The sequence below is a fragment of the Balaenoptera musculus genome, chromosome 15 (assembly GCF_009873245.2).
Source record: "Balaenoptera musculus isolate JJ_BM4_2016_0621 chromosome 15, mBalMus1.pri.v3, whole genome shotgun sequence".
In the NCBI taxonomy this organism is placed as follows: Eukaryota; Metazoa; Chordata; class Mammalia; order Artiodactyla; family Balaenopteridae; genus Balaenoptera; species Balaenoptera musculus.
Window position 1 is genome coordinate 32,744,067 of NC_045799.1, and position 17,137 is coordinate 32,761,203.

At 40.8% G+C, this 17,137-nt stretch overlaps 1 protein-coding gene across 11 annotated transcripts in view; it reads left to right on the forward strand.

Annotated features, from left to right (window-relative positions):
* The first annotated feature begins 1,285 nt into the window (after positions 1-1,285).
* The window catches only part of SHLD1 (shieldin complex subunit 1), a 103,454-nt gene continuing 87,602 nt past the window's right edge, over positions 1,286-17,137 (forward strand). For 6 of the 11 annotated variants that reach the window (XR_005016571.1, XR_005016572.1, XM_036826807.1 and 3 more), the window contains exons 1-3: positions 1,286-1,331; positions 9,838-10,098; positions 11,900-12,081. Coding sequence is in view for 9 of the 11 variants with exons in the window: in XM_036826807.1 (XP_036682702.1) it covers positions 10,046-10,098; positions 11,900-12,081 (235 nt within the window). In the remaining 2 variants the exon portion in view is untranslated. Of the gene's footprint in view, positions 1,332-9,837; positions 10,099-10,145; positions 10,196-11,899; positions 12,082-12,176; positions 13,672-17,137 lie in introns of those variants that run through there. The other 5 variants (XM_036826814.1, XM_036826809.1, XM_036826811.1 and 2 more) reach the window with 5 other exon arrangements.

Here is a 17,137-nt window from a genome sequence, read left to right on the forward strand (position 1 = left end):
ATTCAATTATATTTGAGTTTGTCATTCCTAAAACGGAAAGGAAAATAACTTAATGTCATTCCAGGCTTTCTCTAATCACAATCTATCATGCTACTTTGGAAGAGTGGTTTTTGTGAGATACACATGGAAAAAAGTGAAATCAAAATTATACACTGATTGGGACTTCCCTGGTGGTCCAGTGGCTAAGACTCTGCACTCCCAATGCAGGGGACCTGGGTTTGATCGCTGGTCGGGGAACTAGATCCCACATGCTGCAACTAAGACCCTGCACAGCAAATAAATAAATAAGTAAATATTTAAAAAAAATTATACACTGATTATCAAAGCACAAAGCTGGAAGCAAAAGTGAAATTTACAGTCGCCTTGTTAGGTTTGTCTAAATATGAAGGAAAGTTCACAATTAGTTTTACTCTAATTATATCTTTAAGTTTGCCTTCAGAGATTTCCCTGGTGGCACAGTGGTTAAGAATCCATCTGCCAATGCGGGGGACACAGGCCCTGGTCCAGGAAGAGCCCACATGCCGTGGAGCAACAAAGCCCGTGCACCACAACTACTGAAGCCCGCACTCCTAAAGCCCGTGCTCCACAACAAGAGAAGCCACCGCAGTGAGAAGCCTGCACACCGCAACAAAGAGTAGCCCCCACTCACTGCAACTTACTAGAGAAAGACCACATACAGCAACGAAGACCCAAAGCAGCCAAAAATAAATAAATAAATAAATTTATTTAAAAAAATTTTTGCCTTCAAAAGGTCACTACATCAGTCAGCTTACTTGCCATAAGCTCAAAGTATCTGGCAGGCAGTTGGCCAAACCTCAGCTAGTGTAGGACTCCTGATTTATGGGGTTCTATCCCAATGTAGGCATCTATAGGAGGCTGTGAGTGTACAGGACGTTTTCAAGAAGATGATGAAATGGAACAATAACCCTCATCTCTTTCGCGTGGTCCTGCAGTTCTGGCAGTTGTGTACAGCTACCTGAATGCAACATGCTGAAATATTAACATTCTCTTTGTTAATTTCACTCTACTTTTTATGTTTTTTAAAATGTAGACGTTCAAGTTTTTAAACGTTTAAAATATTTCTCCTGCTCCCTTTAGTGTCCACCAAGCACATTTATCAATAAACCTCTAGAAATTGCCCAAACTAGCCATTTGCGGAAAGCATTGTTGGCGGGGCCAATGCCCTCAGTCAAGATGGCCGTAACTGCCTTCCCTTGTTCTTTCCTGACCTCAGCAAAGATGGTTCCTGCGACTTCCTTTCAAACTCTGCTTTTCCGGTAACAAACGTGGAGCCACCGCTTCCGGTTTGAGGCGGCTGCTGTTGCGGGGCGGTGAGTGTAATCGGGGCCTGGCGACTTTTCTGGGCCAGTTTTCTCTGCGGACTCACGAGTGGATCGGATTGGGGGAAGGGAGGGGGTCTCCGCAAGGCATCAGGCCGTTCTCTCCTAATTGGGAAGTTACGGCTGCTTTCCCTGGCCTGCTCTCAAACCCCTCCTCCCCCACCACGGGCGGCCTCTGCAGCGAACGCCTTGGGGAAGCCCCAGAATTTGCGTGCAGTGTGTGTAAATGAGCTTAGGTTCTTCTTTTTTTAAAAACAACTTTCTTGAGACATAATTGACATATTATAAAAATTTCCCATTTAAAGTGTAAAATTCAGTGGTTTTTCATATATCCCCAGAACTGTGCATCCATTACCACAATCTAATTTTAGAATATTTTCATCATCTCGAAGAAAAACCTTGTACCCATTAGCAGTCACTCTCTATTCACTATGGCCTCCCAGTCCTAGGCAATTGCTAGTCTACTTTTTTGTCTCTATAGATTTGTCAATTTGCATATTTGATATAAATAGCAGCATACAGTATGTGGTCTTTCTTGACTAGCTTCTTTCACTAAGTATAATGTTTTAAAATTTTGTTCTTGTTGTAGCATGTATCGGAACTTAATTCCTTTATTGCAGAAAAATATTCCTTGTATTCATATACCACATTTTGTTCATCCATTCATCAGTTGATGGACATTTGGATTGTTTCCACTTTTTGGCTCTTATGAATAAAGCTGCTGTGAACATCTGTGTACAGTTTGTGTGGACACATGTTTTTATTTCTCTTGAGCACATATACCTATGAGTGGGATTGCCTGATCCAAGTGTAACTAACCATTTGAGGAACTGCTAAACTGTTTTCCAAAGTACTTGAGCCATTTTATCTTTTTGTATGTGGATATCCAGCTGTCTTAGCGTTGAAAAGACTGTCCTTGCCCTGCGGAATTGTCTTGGCATCCTGGGGAACTTCAGTTGATAACTGTAAGATTTTACTTCTGGACTCTCAATTTTATTCCACTGACTGTTTTTATTCCAATACTACACAGTCTTGATTACTGCAGCTTGTAATTGGTTTTGAAATCAGAAAGTATGAGTACTCCAAATTTGTGTTCTTCGTTTTCAAGATTGGTCTGGTTTTATGGGCCCCTTGCATTTCCATATGTACTTTTAAACAGTTTTGTCAATGTCTGCAAATTTAAAAAAAAAAAACAACTGAGATTTTGTAAGAACCGTATTGATCCGTACATCAATTTGGGCAATATTGCCATTTTAAAATAGTAAGTGTTCAATTCCATGAACATAGGATGTCTTTCCATTCATTTAGAGCTTTAGTTTCTTTCAACATTTTAAAATAGTTCTCAGTGTACATGACTTACATATTTTTCATTATGTGTACCTAAGTATTTTATTCTTTTTGATGCTATTGTAAATGAAATTACATTCTTTTTAAAAAAATTTATTTATTTTATTTATTTTTGGCTGTGTTGGGTCTTCATTGCTGCACGTGGGCTTTCTGTAGTTGCAGCGAGCGAGGGCTACTCTTTGTTGCAGTGCGCGGGCTTCTCACTGCGGTACCTTCTCGTTGCAGAGCATGGGCTCTAGGCACGTGGGCTTCAGTAGTTGCAGCACGTGAGCTCTGTAATTGTGGCTTGCGGGCTCTAGAGCACAAGCTTGGTAGTTGTGGTGCATGGGCTTAGTTACTATGCGGCATGTGGGATCTTCCAGACCAGGGCTTGAACCCCATGTTCCCTGCGTTGGCAGGCAGATTCTTAACCACTGTGCCACGAAGGAAGTCCAAAGTTATATTCTTAATTTCATTTTTAGGTTGTTTATTGCTAGTGTATATAAATACAAATGATTTTTCTGTATTGATCTTGTATCCTGCAACCTTGTTTAACTTTAATTATTCTAGTAGCTTTTTTTTAAGTGGATTCATTGGGACTTTCTATACACAAGATCATGTCTTCTAATAGAAATAGTTTTACCTCTCTCTTTCCAATCTGGAAGCCTTTTATTTCATTTTCTTGCCTAATTGTGCAGCTAAAGGTTTTAGCTTCAGTACAATGTTGTATAGAATTGATGAGAGCAGTTAATATTAAATTGTTCCTGAGCTTAAGGGGAAAGCATTCAGTCTTTCACCATGAAGTACGATGCTAGCTATGGGTTTTTCAAAAATGCCCTTTATCAGATTGAGGAAGTTCCCTTCTATTCCGAGTTTGTTGAGTGTTTTGATCATGAATGGGTATTTGACTTTGTCAGATGATTGTGTGTTTGTGTGTATCTGTTGTGGTTTCTGTCCCTTATCCTAATATAGTGTATTACATTGATTGATTTTCAGATGTTAAAGCAACTTTGCATTTCTGGGATAAGTTCTGCTTGGTCAGGGAGTGTAATCCTTTTTATATGTTGCTCGGTTCATTTTGCTAGTATTCTGTCAAGGATTTTTGTGTCTGTATTCATAATACTGGTCTATAGTTTTCTTGTGATGTCTCTGTCTAGTTTTGGTGTGAGGATAACAGTGGGCTCATTGAGTAAACTGGGAAGTGTTCCCTCTTCCATTTTTTAGAATAGTTATCCACAAGAGGGAAGGACAGGTGCAGCGGAAGAAGCAAGGCTTATTGGAAAACCTGATGGAAAGAAAGCAGTGGGGTCAGAGGTTGGGGGAACTAGGCTAGAAGTTTCTGTGTGGTAATTAATGTTTCAGAGGAGGAAAGAAGAGGAGAAAGCCTTGGGATAATCCTTGAGGAAGTCCAGTTGGAGATGGAAGATGAGCCACAGAGCAGGCAGGAAGGAACAGGCAGAGATGGGATGTCAGCTGGGTGTGTGGCTTCCTGAAAAATAAAGAAAGAATGTCAGAAGAAGGAATTTCTAGAAGTTATGGTGGAGTGACTGAGGTGGTAGAGATGAGAAAATGAGCCAATTCTAGACTCTTGAGAAGTCTGTGGAAGTGAGAGGAAATTGGCTGTGAGGAAGGCAGGTGTCAAAGGTTTTCTTTTTGCTTTTCTTTCTTGACAATTTTCATATTGATATAATTTTATACCTTCAAAAAATTGCAAAACTAGTACAAGGAACTCCCAAATAACATTTTCCAGATTCATCAATTGTCTACACTTGCCCCATTTACTTTATCGTTCTCTCTTTCTCATATATATATATATATATATATATATATATACACATATATATATATATATACACTGCAGACATCATGTCTCCCTAACACTAAATATTTGAGTGGTATTTCCAAAGAATAAGGTTATTCTTTTACACACAGGTTTTATTGAAAATGGGAGTGATTTGGGCCTGTTGAAAAGCGTAAGTGAAGGTCCAGTGGAACAGAAGCCAGAGAAGGGATTATCGTCTCCAAAGGCTTCTGGAAAGGTCCAGAGAGTGGAATCTAAAGCCCAGGTGGAGTGGTTGGCCTTTGCCACACAAGGGACAGCTCCCTGATTTACGGAGAGGTAAAGCAGTGTGCAGACGTGGGAGCCTTTGTTATGTTGATAGAGCTGAAGAAGTTCCTCTCTGCTGGCTTCTGTTTCCCTTGTCAATTACGAAGTGAGATGATATGCTGAAAAGAGGAGGAAGGTGTGTGAGTGATGGAGAGGGTCTGAGTTGAAGAAGAGTGGAGAAAATATGAAAGAGTCAAGGAGGGGGTTGAGAGGAAGTTATGAGATAAACATCTCAGGATTCATTTAGCCAGATAGCCCATTCCAGGTGGGTGCTCAGACACTTAGAGTGAGCCAGCCTGCCCTGACCTGTTTGATGACTCTCATGTCCAGCACACAGAAAATAGGGAGATAGTTGAGGTCGGCTAGGCTGGATTTTGCCAAAGGAGTGTGATGAAAAGACAGAATGGGCAGGGCAGGGAAGTTCAGGGTATTAACAAGACTGTGAACCATAGAATCTACTGGAAAAGAATGAAAGAAGCAAGATGGCTATAGGATGGGAAGTAGAGGGGCAAATGGGCTGGTGGTTGGCTGGGAAGAGAGGAGCCTGTGATTTGTTTTTTAATTATTACTATTTTACTTATTTGAGCTAGCCATCATGAGCGCAGAGACTGTACTAAGTATTTTTTTTTTTTATAAATTTATTTATTTATTTAAGGCTGTGTTGGGTCTTCGTTTCTGTGCGAGGGCTTTCTCCAGTTGTGGCAAGCGGGGGCCACTCTTCATCGCGGTGCGCGGGCCTCTCACTATCGTGGCCTCTCTTGTTGTGGAGCACAGGCTCCAGACGCGCAGGCTCAGTAGTTATGGCTCACGGGCTTAGTTGTTCCGTGGCATGTGGGATCTTCCCAGACCAGGGCTCGAACCCGTGTCTCCTGCATTGGCAGGCAGATTCTCAACCACTGCACCACCAGGGAAGCCTGTACTAAGTATTTTACATGCATTAATTTTATATAATCCTTATGACAACCCTATGAGGTAAGCATAGTAATCAAGCCATTTTTATAGATGAGGAAATTGAGGTTAAGTGACTTGCCCAAGGTGACAGCTAAAAAGTGAGAGCAGTCTCTCCAACTCCAGAGCCCCTGCACATCTCTGGACATTTTTGCAGAGCTTCTTAGCTGTGTTCCTTGTTTCACGTTTACGCTCCTCTCATTTGTGTTTCACTCAGCTGACAGAGTGAACCTTTGAAGATGCAAATTGATTATATCATACACATCCCTTCAGAAGCTTTCCTTATATCAATTTTTAAATGGAAATATGTATAAAAATAAGTAAATTGATGGATGAATAGAGAGTTGGATAGCTGGTTATCTGATAAAGAAAATCATAGTAAAATGTTAATTATGAAATCTAGGAAAAGGCCATATGTGACAAGCCCATAGCTAAGATTAGGAACAAGACAGTGATGCCACTTTTGCCACTTCTTTTTTTTTTTTTTTTTTTTAATTTTTTTTTTAAAATTTATTATTTATTTTTTATTATTTATTTTTGGCTGTGTTGGGTCTTCGTTTCTGTGCGAGGGCTTTCTCTAGTTATGGCAAGCGGGGGCCGCTCTTCATCGCGGTGCTCAGGCCTCTCACTATCGCGGCCTCTCTTGTTGCGGAGCACAGGCTCCAGACGCACAGGCTCAGTAATTGTGGCTCACGGGCCCAGCTGCTCCGCGGCATGTGGGATCTTCCCAGACCAGGGCTCGAACCCGTGTCCCCTGCATTGGCAGGCAGATTCTCAACCACTGCGCCACCAGGGAAGCCCGCCACTTCTATTTAACATAGTACTGGAAGTTCTAGCCAGAACAGTTAGGCAAGAAAAGGAAGTAAAAGGCATCTCTATTGGAAAGGAAGAAGTAAAACTGTCACTGTTTGCAGATGACATGATATTATATATGGAAAACCCTAAAGACTCCATCAACAAACTGTTAGAACTAATAAACAAATTCAGCAAAGTTGCAAGATACAAAATCAACACACAAAAATCGGTTGCATAATGAACTATCAGAGAGAGAAATTGAGAATACAGTCCCATTTACAATTGCATCAAAAATAATAAAATACCTAGGAATAAGTTTTTTCTTTTTAAAAGTTTTTTGTTTTTACCTAGGAATAAATTTAACCAAGAAGGTGAAAGACCTGTACAGTGAAAACTACAAGACATTAATGAAAGAAACTGAAGAAGACACAAATAAATGGAAAGATATTCTGTGCTCATGGATTGGAAGAATTAATATTACAATGTCCATGCTACCCCAAACAATATACAGATTCAATGCAATATCTATCAAAATCCCAATGATATTTTTCACAGTAATAAACAAAAAAAATACAAAAATTTTGGAACTATGAAAGATTCCGAATAGCCACAGCAATCTTGAGAAAGAACAAAGCTGCAGGCATCATGTGCCCTTATTTCAAACTATATAACAAAGCTATAATAATTAAACCAGTATGGTATTGGCATAAAAACAGACACATAAATCAGTGGAACAGAATAGAGAGCTCAGAAATAAACCTATGCATATATCAATTAATTTATGAGAAAGGAGACAAGAATGTCCAATGGGGAAAGGACAGTCTCTTCAATAAATAGTGCTAGGAAAATTGACAGCACATGCAAAGGAATGAAATTGGACCACCATACACAAAAATTAACTCAAAATGGATTAAAGACTTGAGGTTGAGACCTAAAACTGTAAAAATCCTAGAAGAAAATAGAGGTGATAAAGTCCTTGACATAGGTCTTTTTTTAAAATTATTTATTTATGGCTGCGTTGGGTCTTTGTTGCTTCTTGCGGGCTTTCTCTAGTTGCGGTGAGTGGGGGCTACTCTTCATTGCGGTGCGCCAGCTTCTCATTGTGGTGGCTTCTCTTGTTGCGGAGCACGGGTTCTAGGCACAGGGGCTTCAGTAGTTGTGGCTCGCAGGCTCTAGAACGCAGGCTCAGTAGTTGTGCCACACGGGGCTTAGTTGCTCTGCGGCATGTGGGATCTTCCCAGACCAGGGCTCGAACCTGTGTCCCCTGTATTGGCAGGTGGATTCTTAACCACTGTGCCACCAGGGAAGTCCCTTTGACATAGGTCTTGATGATGATTTTTTGAATCTGACACCAAAACCAAAAGCAACAAAAGCAAAAATAAACAGATGGGACTATATTAAACTAAAAATCTTTTGCATGGCAAAGGAAACCATCAACAAATGAAAAGGCAACCTACTGAATGGAAGAAAGTATTTGCAAATCATATGTCTAATAAGGTGCTAATATCTAAAATATATAAAGAACCCATACAACTCAATAGCAAAAAAACAACCATTCCAATTAAAAAATGGGTAGAAGATATGAATAGACACTTTTTCCCAAGAAGAAGTATGGATGGCCAACAGGTACATGAAAAGATGCTCTACATCATTAATCATCAGGGAAATGCAAATCAGAACCACAATGAGATATCACCTCACACCTGTCAGAATGGCTAATATCAAAAAGACTGGTGGTCCAGTGGTTAAGACTCTGCGCTTCCAATGCAGCGGCGCAGGTTCGATCCCTGGTCAGGGAACTAGGATCCCACAGGCCACAGGGTGTGGCCAATAAATAAATAAATAAATAGAGACTAGAAATAACAAGTGTTGGCATAGATGTAGAGAAAATGGAAACCTCATGGCAATGTAAATTGGTGCCACTATAGAAAAGTGTGGAGGTTCCTCAAAAAGTTAAAAATAGAACTACCATATGATCCAGGAATTCCAATTTTGAGTATTTATCCAAAGAAAACAAGAACACTAATTAGAAAAGATATATGCACCCCCATGTTCATTGCAGCATTATTTATAATAGCCAAGATACAAAAACAACCTAAGGGTCCACTGATGAATGAGTGAATAAGGAAGATGTGATATATATGTACAATGTAATATTATTATATTATTCAGCCATTAAAAAGAATGAAATTTTGCTATTTGCAGCAACATGAATGGCCCTGAGAGCATTATATGTGAAATGCGTCAGAGAAATACAAATACTTTATATTAAGCTTATAGATACGGAGAGCAGATTGGTGGTTGTCAGAAGTGGCGGGGGGAGAGTGGTGGAAGAAATGGGTGAACTGTTTTTGGTTTTGTTTTGGTGTTTAAGTAAATTGAGTAAGAATAAAGAAATCTAGGCAGTAGCTATATGGATGGTCATTGTATTAAATTCTTTCCACTATCCTTTGTTTGAAATTTTTCATGTAAAATATTGGGAGGAAAGAGCCTTAATTGGAAAAAAAAAAAAAAAAAAGTACATGGTTCCCTGGCAGTCCAGTGGTTAGGACTTGGCACTTCACTGCCATGGCCTGGGTTCAGTCCCTGGTTGGGGAACTAAGATCCCACAAGCCACATGGTGTGGCCAAAAAAAAGAAAAAGAAAAAAGTAAATGAAATTAAACTGCTTCTTATACATGGACCCTGACTGAGTTGTTTTTGTAGATTTGTAAGAATCTGTAGAGCAACGGCTGCTTTCTCTTGGTAAGCAGGTATTTATGTACTGAGAAATTTCTTGTGCCTGCAGTCACAGGGCATCCTATACTCCCAAGTAATGGAAAATAATACTTAGATTGTGTAATTAAAACACCTTTAAGAGAAGAAAATAAGCACTTCTGGAGAAGGAAATTGAACCGCATATCAAAAGTTTTGGGGCAAAGGATAATCATTGCATTCTACTTGGCCAGCCTAGGTAGTTTCAGATCATTAGAAGGGTCTCATCTGTCCCTATTATTTGATTTCTCCTGTACAAATTCATTGAGTCCCAAATAATGTTTTACACGCCCAGGTACTTATTTTGTAATAAACAGGATTCTGCCTTTCAGTAGATTGTTTTTTTCTTTTTTTGTTCAAATAACCAGTTTGGGATGTATTTGACATTTAATATAAGTGATTATAAAAGAAAAGATAGATATCACATCAAGGTGCTATTTGTTTTCAAAAAGGATTCCTTTTGTTCCATGTCATTAATAATGACTTCTGTTGCTGGCTGATTTCAAGGCACTTTGTAGGCAAGCAGGATACGTGGCTGTCATTCATTAACCTGTTTGTTCCCTTCCAGAAACCTCCAGAGCAGTGTTTGGTAAGATGAGGGCAGAAGGAGGAGCCACAGATGCCTGCAGCAGAGGTGTTTGCTGAAACTTCGGGCTTGGTTGGCCAATATAGCAATGTGCAAAGACAGGATGTTCTTGCTTCTTTGGGAATCTTGATCACCTCACTCCTTCCAGAAGCAATCAGCTGATGTCTTGGCTCACTGTCTGCCTGAGCAAATGTCCACAACAGCATGTGACTGGGTGTCCTCAAATGAGAGGGGTCTCGCCAGGTCTCTCTGTTGATTTGTTTTTATACCTCCTATCTTTGCTTGATCAGGTGGTAGTTTGGGCTGCAGTCGGGAGGCTCTGGAGCTGGGTTCATCCTAGGTTGGTACTTTCTAGATGGGTTTCCTTGGGCTAGTTACTCTACTTCTCCTGTGTTTGGGGCTGACTATCTGACTGTAAATGAGGGTAATAATAAGATTACCTGCTTCATAGGGCTGTTGCAGATGAAGCTCATAGCACAATGCCTGGCAACCAAAAAGCACTTAATAAATGTTAACTACTCATATTATTATACTGTTCATGTTATTCTGAAATTGCTTCTGTCATTCAGACATAGATCTTTCAAGTTCTGACTGTCATTTTAACAGCTGGATAATATCCCATAATTTGGAATACTGCCTCCTCCCAAACCTATCCTTCTGTCTGCTCTCACTTAGTTGATAACACAACCCTGTCACTGAAGCTACCCCTCTTTGTTGACTTCTTGTTCCTCTTTAGCCCTTTTATCCATTCAGTTATTAAGTTCAACTCTTATTTCTGTTCCTAAATATCTTCTTAGTCTGTCCCCTGCTCTTGGCTGCTAGTGCCCTACCCTCATTCACATGCTCTTCCTCTCTCACTGGGACCACAACAGTTGTCTGAATTCCTGTCGCTCCTGAGATTGCCTGCTGTCCGGCTGCCAAATCTGCAGATCTGACCATGTGTCTCCTCTGCATGGTACATGGTGGCCTGTGGTAGTCACAGGGTGTGGTGTTGACCATAGTAAGATTTACTGATGACAACTTAAGAGGCAGAGAGTAGCAGAGGGTCCAGGATCTCCCCAGGCCCATAATTATTTTACAGAGAGGTGGGCAGGGCTGGATGTACTGCAAAGAGCCCTCCAGCCCACAAGTAGACATCAACCAGGAGGGGTAAGGGACACCTAATTTTTAACAAGAAATGTCCAGAACTCTCAACACCTCTTGCCACTTGTGGTTGCCCAAGCTGGTTCCTCTGGGGTTCATACTGTCCCCTGGCCATGGCCTGCCCCACACTTGGGGACAGCCTCCTCCAGAAAGCCTACTGCGCCTCTGTGGGCACCTCTTCATCTTATCATGGTGTTAGCACTGTCTGTCTCTGTGTTTGGATCATCCCAACCTGAGCAACTCAAAGGAAATGTCTATCACATTCATCTTTGCATCCCTGGGGCCTGGCATGTTAACAGTTGTCTGAAGGCCACAGAAGATGATGCAAATCATCTGTAATTTCACTACCCAGAAATTAAACCACTGAGTTAATTATCACTGGAATTAATTTGGGATATACCCTTCCAGACTTTTTTTTCTAGCTATAGGTCTGTATATTTCATACACACACATCCCACACACGATATTTTATAAAATCTGGATCAAACCCTACCTATAGTTTTTAAATCTTTTTCCATTTACTATATCATGGACAGTTTCCCATCTCATTAAATATTTGTGTAGTCCTTGGATTATAGTGCTGCACAGTATTTCATCCTTATCAGACATGCAGTTCACTTTCCAGCTGAAATGATTCATGGTTTCTTTCTGTGCTGAGAGTTATTTGTTTCTCATGATGAAGAAACATGGTAAACAAATACTGGCTCTAAAGCAAAGACAAGGAAGACAATTAATAACAGGAAAGTAAAGCGAAGACAAGGAAGACTGTTAATAACAGGAAAGTAAATTATTTTGGTTCTACTGTTGTTTGGTCTTTAAGGTGCTTTAAGCCATGGCTGTAATGGAGGCTTCTCTTACACAATGCCTTCTTTATTGAATTGTTTTATTTTTTCCATGGCAGGACTATGGCAACTCAGGAAGCCACTCCAGGAAGCCAATCAGAGGAGAGCAATGCTTTGGACCTGCCATCAGCTTGTGACGTAAGGGATTACGTGTTGCAGAGACCCAGCCAGGAGGCCAACAGTGAGGCTTTTAGTTCTGAGGAAGCCCTTTCTATTCCTTGCTCTTCTGATATGGATCCAGGTAAGAAGCACAGTTTAAAACAAACTAACATTGAACAAACAAAAAAATCCTGACATATACCTATATGTGATAGTTTGTTTCTCTGTCTTCCAAAGGCAGATCTCTGAGGAATCATTCATTGTCTCGGGGAGAAAAACATCTTATCTAAGCAAAACTGTTGGGAGAGACTTCAAAGGACAGCCTCCCTGGTGGAACCAGGACAAAGAGCTGTTTCCTGGAGGCCTTTTTGTCTGAGTCCCTTTCTGATCTCCATCCAAATGCATTTAGAGGCAGGGAGCACTTGATTCAGTAGGGAGAGGGTAGAATTGTTTTTTTGTTTTGTTCTTTTAAAACTTCAGAAATAGCCACGTGGGCCTGTTGTGTGTCATAGGGACCTTAGTGTTCCTCTTATGAAGTATACTCTGGATTTAGGTAACAACTTTTCTGTAAGTTTCCCTGACCGAATTGCCAAAAAGTCTGTTTTTTAAGTTTAATGATAATTCTTTGACATAGTTAGTGACCATCTCTGGTTGTAAAGCCAATCTCCTCCCTGTTTATTGCCTAATCCAGGCCTGTAGGTCCACATATTCAAAGCTTTGCCACTTACTGGTTGTGTGACTCAGGTCATACTTCTTAACGCCTCTGAGTTCCAGAATCATCTATCTACAAAATGGGGATCAAAATGCTTGCTTCATGGAGTAGGTTTAACTCAGGGAACAGTGCAGGGACACATCATAGTGTTTGCCATACATTGGCGCTCAGTCAATTGCTATTACAGTATTCTGGTGCTATTATTATTGTTGTTGTTGTTAATATTAAGAAACCCAAATATATATTTTTAAAGAGCACGCAGGTACTAAGAAAATGTGGGCCTTAATGAAGATGAATTCAACATTGGCAGTAAGTAGCGTGTGTACCTGTCATTATCTTTAAGAATTCTATGAAAAAAAAAATACTTTTAAACTCCCTGATGATTCTGTTCTGATTTTCAGGACATAGTAATCAGGACCAGTCAGATTCCTGTTTAATTTAGTTCCAGAGCAAGAATTAGATCATTTCTTATCCTTTTTCTTTCTAGGCTCAGAATCTTAGTTCATTTAACCTTTCCTCTTCCCCTTCCCATCCTGCTGCCTCTACATTACTTTCCATCCCAAAGAAAGCAACTGTTATTAATTTGAATTGAGTTGACCATTGAAATATTTATATTGGAGTATTTGTTTAAAATCTAGACATTTCATGAAAAAAGATTCTTTTGGAAGCCCTTATAAAGGTCTAAACATGGGAAGGAGCACTCAAATCCTGAGACAACCGTTTTGCACGGCATGGGGAGTGGTGGTGCTGCATTTGACTGTCTAGTTTGAATTCTGGTTCTGCTTCTTTCTGTGGTTTGGCCTTGGGCAAGTCACTTGGCCTCCATGTCTTGGTTCCTTCATTTGTAAAATGGAGATAGTAATGCCTATCTTGTCATGGGGCAGCCATAATGAGGGTCAAAGTGTATGAGGTGTAATGCCTGGCATGTGGTGGGCTTTGGAAATCCAGCTCTTCATGAGTTCAGCGCCTGGGCGCCTCAGCACACCACCATGCTGACCAGGCTTCATTTTTTTTTTTTTAATTGAGCTATAATTTATGTGCAATATTATATGTTACACGTGTACAACATAGTGATTCACAATATTTAAAGGTTATACTCCATTTATAGTTATTGTAAAATATTGGCTATATTCCCTGTGTTGTATAATATATCTTTGTAGCTTATTTATTTTGTACATAATAGTTTGTACCTCTTAATCCCCTACGCCATCTTGCCCCTCCTCCCTTCCTTCTCCCCACTGGTAACCACTAGTTTGTTCTCTATATCTGTGAGTCTGTTTCTTTTTTGTTATACTCACTAGTTTGTTTTATTTGTTTATTTATTTTTAAAAATTTATTTTATTTTATTTATTTTTAAAAATTTTTGGCTGCCTTGGGTCTTCGTTGCAGCACGCGGGATCTTCGTTGAGGCATGTGGGATCTTTCGCTGCAGCGCTTGGGCTCTTCGTTGCAGTGCTTGGGCTCTTCGTTGCAGCGCTTGGGCTTCTCTCTAGTTGAGGCCCGTGGGTTTCTCTCTAGTTGTGGTGCGTGAGCTTCTCTCTAGTTGTGGCGCACAGACTCCAGAGCACGTGGGCTCTGTAGTTTGTGGTATGCGGGCTCTCTAGTTAAGGTGCGCAGGCTCAGTAGTTGTGGCGCGCGGGCTTAGTTGCCCTGTGGCGTCTTAGTTCCCCGTCCAGGGATTGAACCTGCATCCCCTGCATTAGAAGGCGGATTCTTAACCACTGGACCACCAGGGAAGTCCCTAGTTTATTTTTTAGATTCTACATGTAAGTGGTCTGACTTCTTTAACTTAGCATAATACCCTCCAAGTCCATCCATGTTGTTGCAAATGGCAAAATTTCATTCTTGTTTATGGCTGGGCAGTATTCCATTGTGCGTGTGTGCGTGTGTGTGTGTGTGTGTGTATACCACATCTTTATCCATTCATCTGTTGATGGACACTTAGGTTGCTTCCATATCTTAGTAATTGTAAGTAATGCTGCTATGAATATTGGGGTGCATGTATCTTTTTTAATTAGTGATTTTGTTTTTTTCAGATAGGTACCCAGGAGTGGAATTTCTGAGTCACGTGGTAGTTCTCCTTTTAGTTTTCTGAGAAAACTCCATACTGTTTTCCACAGTGGTTGCACCAATTTACATTCCCATCAACAGTGTATGAGGGTTCCCTTTTCTCCACATCCTCATGACAAGATCCATTAAATTCATGACCTCCTACCTCAAGTGGAGCCTCCTTGCTGCCCATCCATCACACACTATTTTCCTAGCATGTTCATCCTCCTGCCCTCTTGGATGACTGTGTAGTATCTTCTTCTCTCTTTGCAAACCCCCATTACCTCCTTCAACCTCTCTCTCAGCTGATAATCTTGGTTTCCTATTTAATCAAGAAAACAGAAGCACTCAAAAGAGAATGAGCACACACACTTCACATCCATCAGCTTCCTTCCCTCCTGTTTCCGTGGGAGACCCATCCCTGCCTGTCCTTCTCTTCCTGTCTGCTTTCAGCTACTCAAGGTTGTCACTTCTAGTAATCTCCTGCATCTTTGATCCCACCTCTACTGGTCATTCTCATGATCATACAAACATGCTTTAATAGCTTCCATCTTAACAAAATGCCCACCCTAGACCTCAAATCCCCGTCTAGTTACAGACTCATTCCTCTGTTCTCTTCTACAGAAAACCCTCAGAAGAGTCATCTACACCTGTTGTCCCCAGTTCGTCTCCTCCCAGTCCCTCCTAAAACCCTCCAACCTGGCTTCTATCTCCATCACTCCATGGAAATAGCTCTTGTCAAGGTCGTGACCTCCACATTGTTAAATCCAGTGGTCACTTCTCAAGCGTTCTCCTTCTTGATCTGTCAGCAGCATTGACTTTTTTCCTTCTTGAATTCTTTCTTCAGTGGGCTTTCTGGGAAGCAGCATCTTATGGTTTTTTTCCTTACTTTTCTGTCTTATTTGTTCTCAATCTTCTTTGCCTGATTCCTTCCTCTCCAGCCCCTTAGTGTTGGAGAGCCCAGGGCTGAGTCCTCAGCTCTCCTCTCTGTCATCACACCCTTCCCTGAGTGATCTTATCCAGTCTCGGGGCCTTAAATGCTCTCAGTACCCCGCTCAGTCCCAGATTTCTCTCTCTAGTTTGGATCTCTGGCTTGACATTTATACTATCTATGTATTTCACATCATCATTTAGATTTCTATTAGACTTCCTAAATTTGACATATCCTAAACCAAATTCCTGATTCCTCTACCCTCTCATATATACATAGACACACCTGTTCTTTGAGGCTTTCTCATCTCAAAAAAGTGCTTCCATCCTTCTGTTCACTTAGGCAGAAACCTGGGAGTCATCCTCAACTTCTTTCTTTCTCTTTAATCTTATATCCAGTCCATCAGCAAATCCTGTCAGCTCTCCTTCATCTCCACTGCCACCACCCTGGTCCCTGCCAGTAACATCTGTCTTCTGGATTATTGTTAATCTCATAACTAGCTTTTCTCACATCTGCTCCTTATCCTCCTGCAGTTTCTTCTTCTTTTTTTAAAATTTTATTTATTTCTATTATTATCTTTAATGGAATATATAAAAGCAGAGAAACTTCACTCATAAATTGTGCTTTCACATATTCATATAGAAAGTATATGGAAATACATATACATGGGCTTAGAAATATTTTACTTTTCATGCAGGAATTCCAGTTCTGTTAACCAAAACTAAAGAAATAATTCATAATAAAAATAAGCTTTGTGTATAGTGACATCTATAATTACAGTAAATTGTCACTAAATTAAACATTGAACAGGGACTTCCCTGGTGGCACAGTGGTTAAGAATCCGCCTGCCAATGCAGGGGACACAGGTTCGATCCCTGGTCCAGGAAGATCTGACATGCCACGGAGCAACTAAGCCCGTGAGCCACAACTACTGAGCCTGCACTCTAGAGCCTGCAAACCACAACTACTGAGCCCATGCGCTGCAATTACTGAAGCCAGCACGCTCTAGGGCCTGCGTGCTGCAACTACTGAAGCCCGTACACCTAGAGCCTGTGCTCTGCAATAAGAGAAGCCACTGCAATGAGAAGACCGCGCACCACAATGAAGAGCAACCCTCGCTCGCCGCAACTAGAGAAAGCCTGTGCGCGGCAACAAAGACCCAACGCAGCCAAAATAAATAAACAAACAAATAATTAAATAATTGAATAATAATGGTTAACTAGGTACACCCAGTCAACTAAATATGAATATTCAAAAAAATTGCATTTCTTCTTTTTTTTTTTTTTTAGGTAATTTTAAAATTTATTTATTTATTTATTTATTTACCCTTGGCTGTGTTGGATCTTCGTTTCTGTGCGAGGGCTCTCTCCAGTTGTGGCGAGCGGGGGCCACTCTTCATCGCGGTGTGTTGGCCTCTCACTATCGCGGCCTCTCCCGTTGCGGAGCACAGGCTCCAGGCGCGCAGGCTCAGCAGTTGTGGCTCACGGGCCCAGTTGCTCCGCGGCA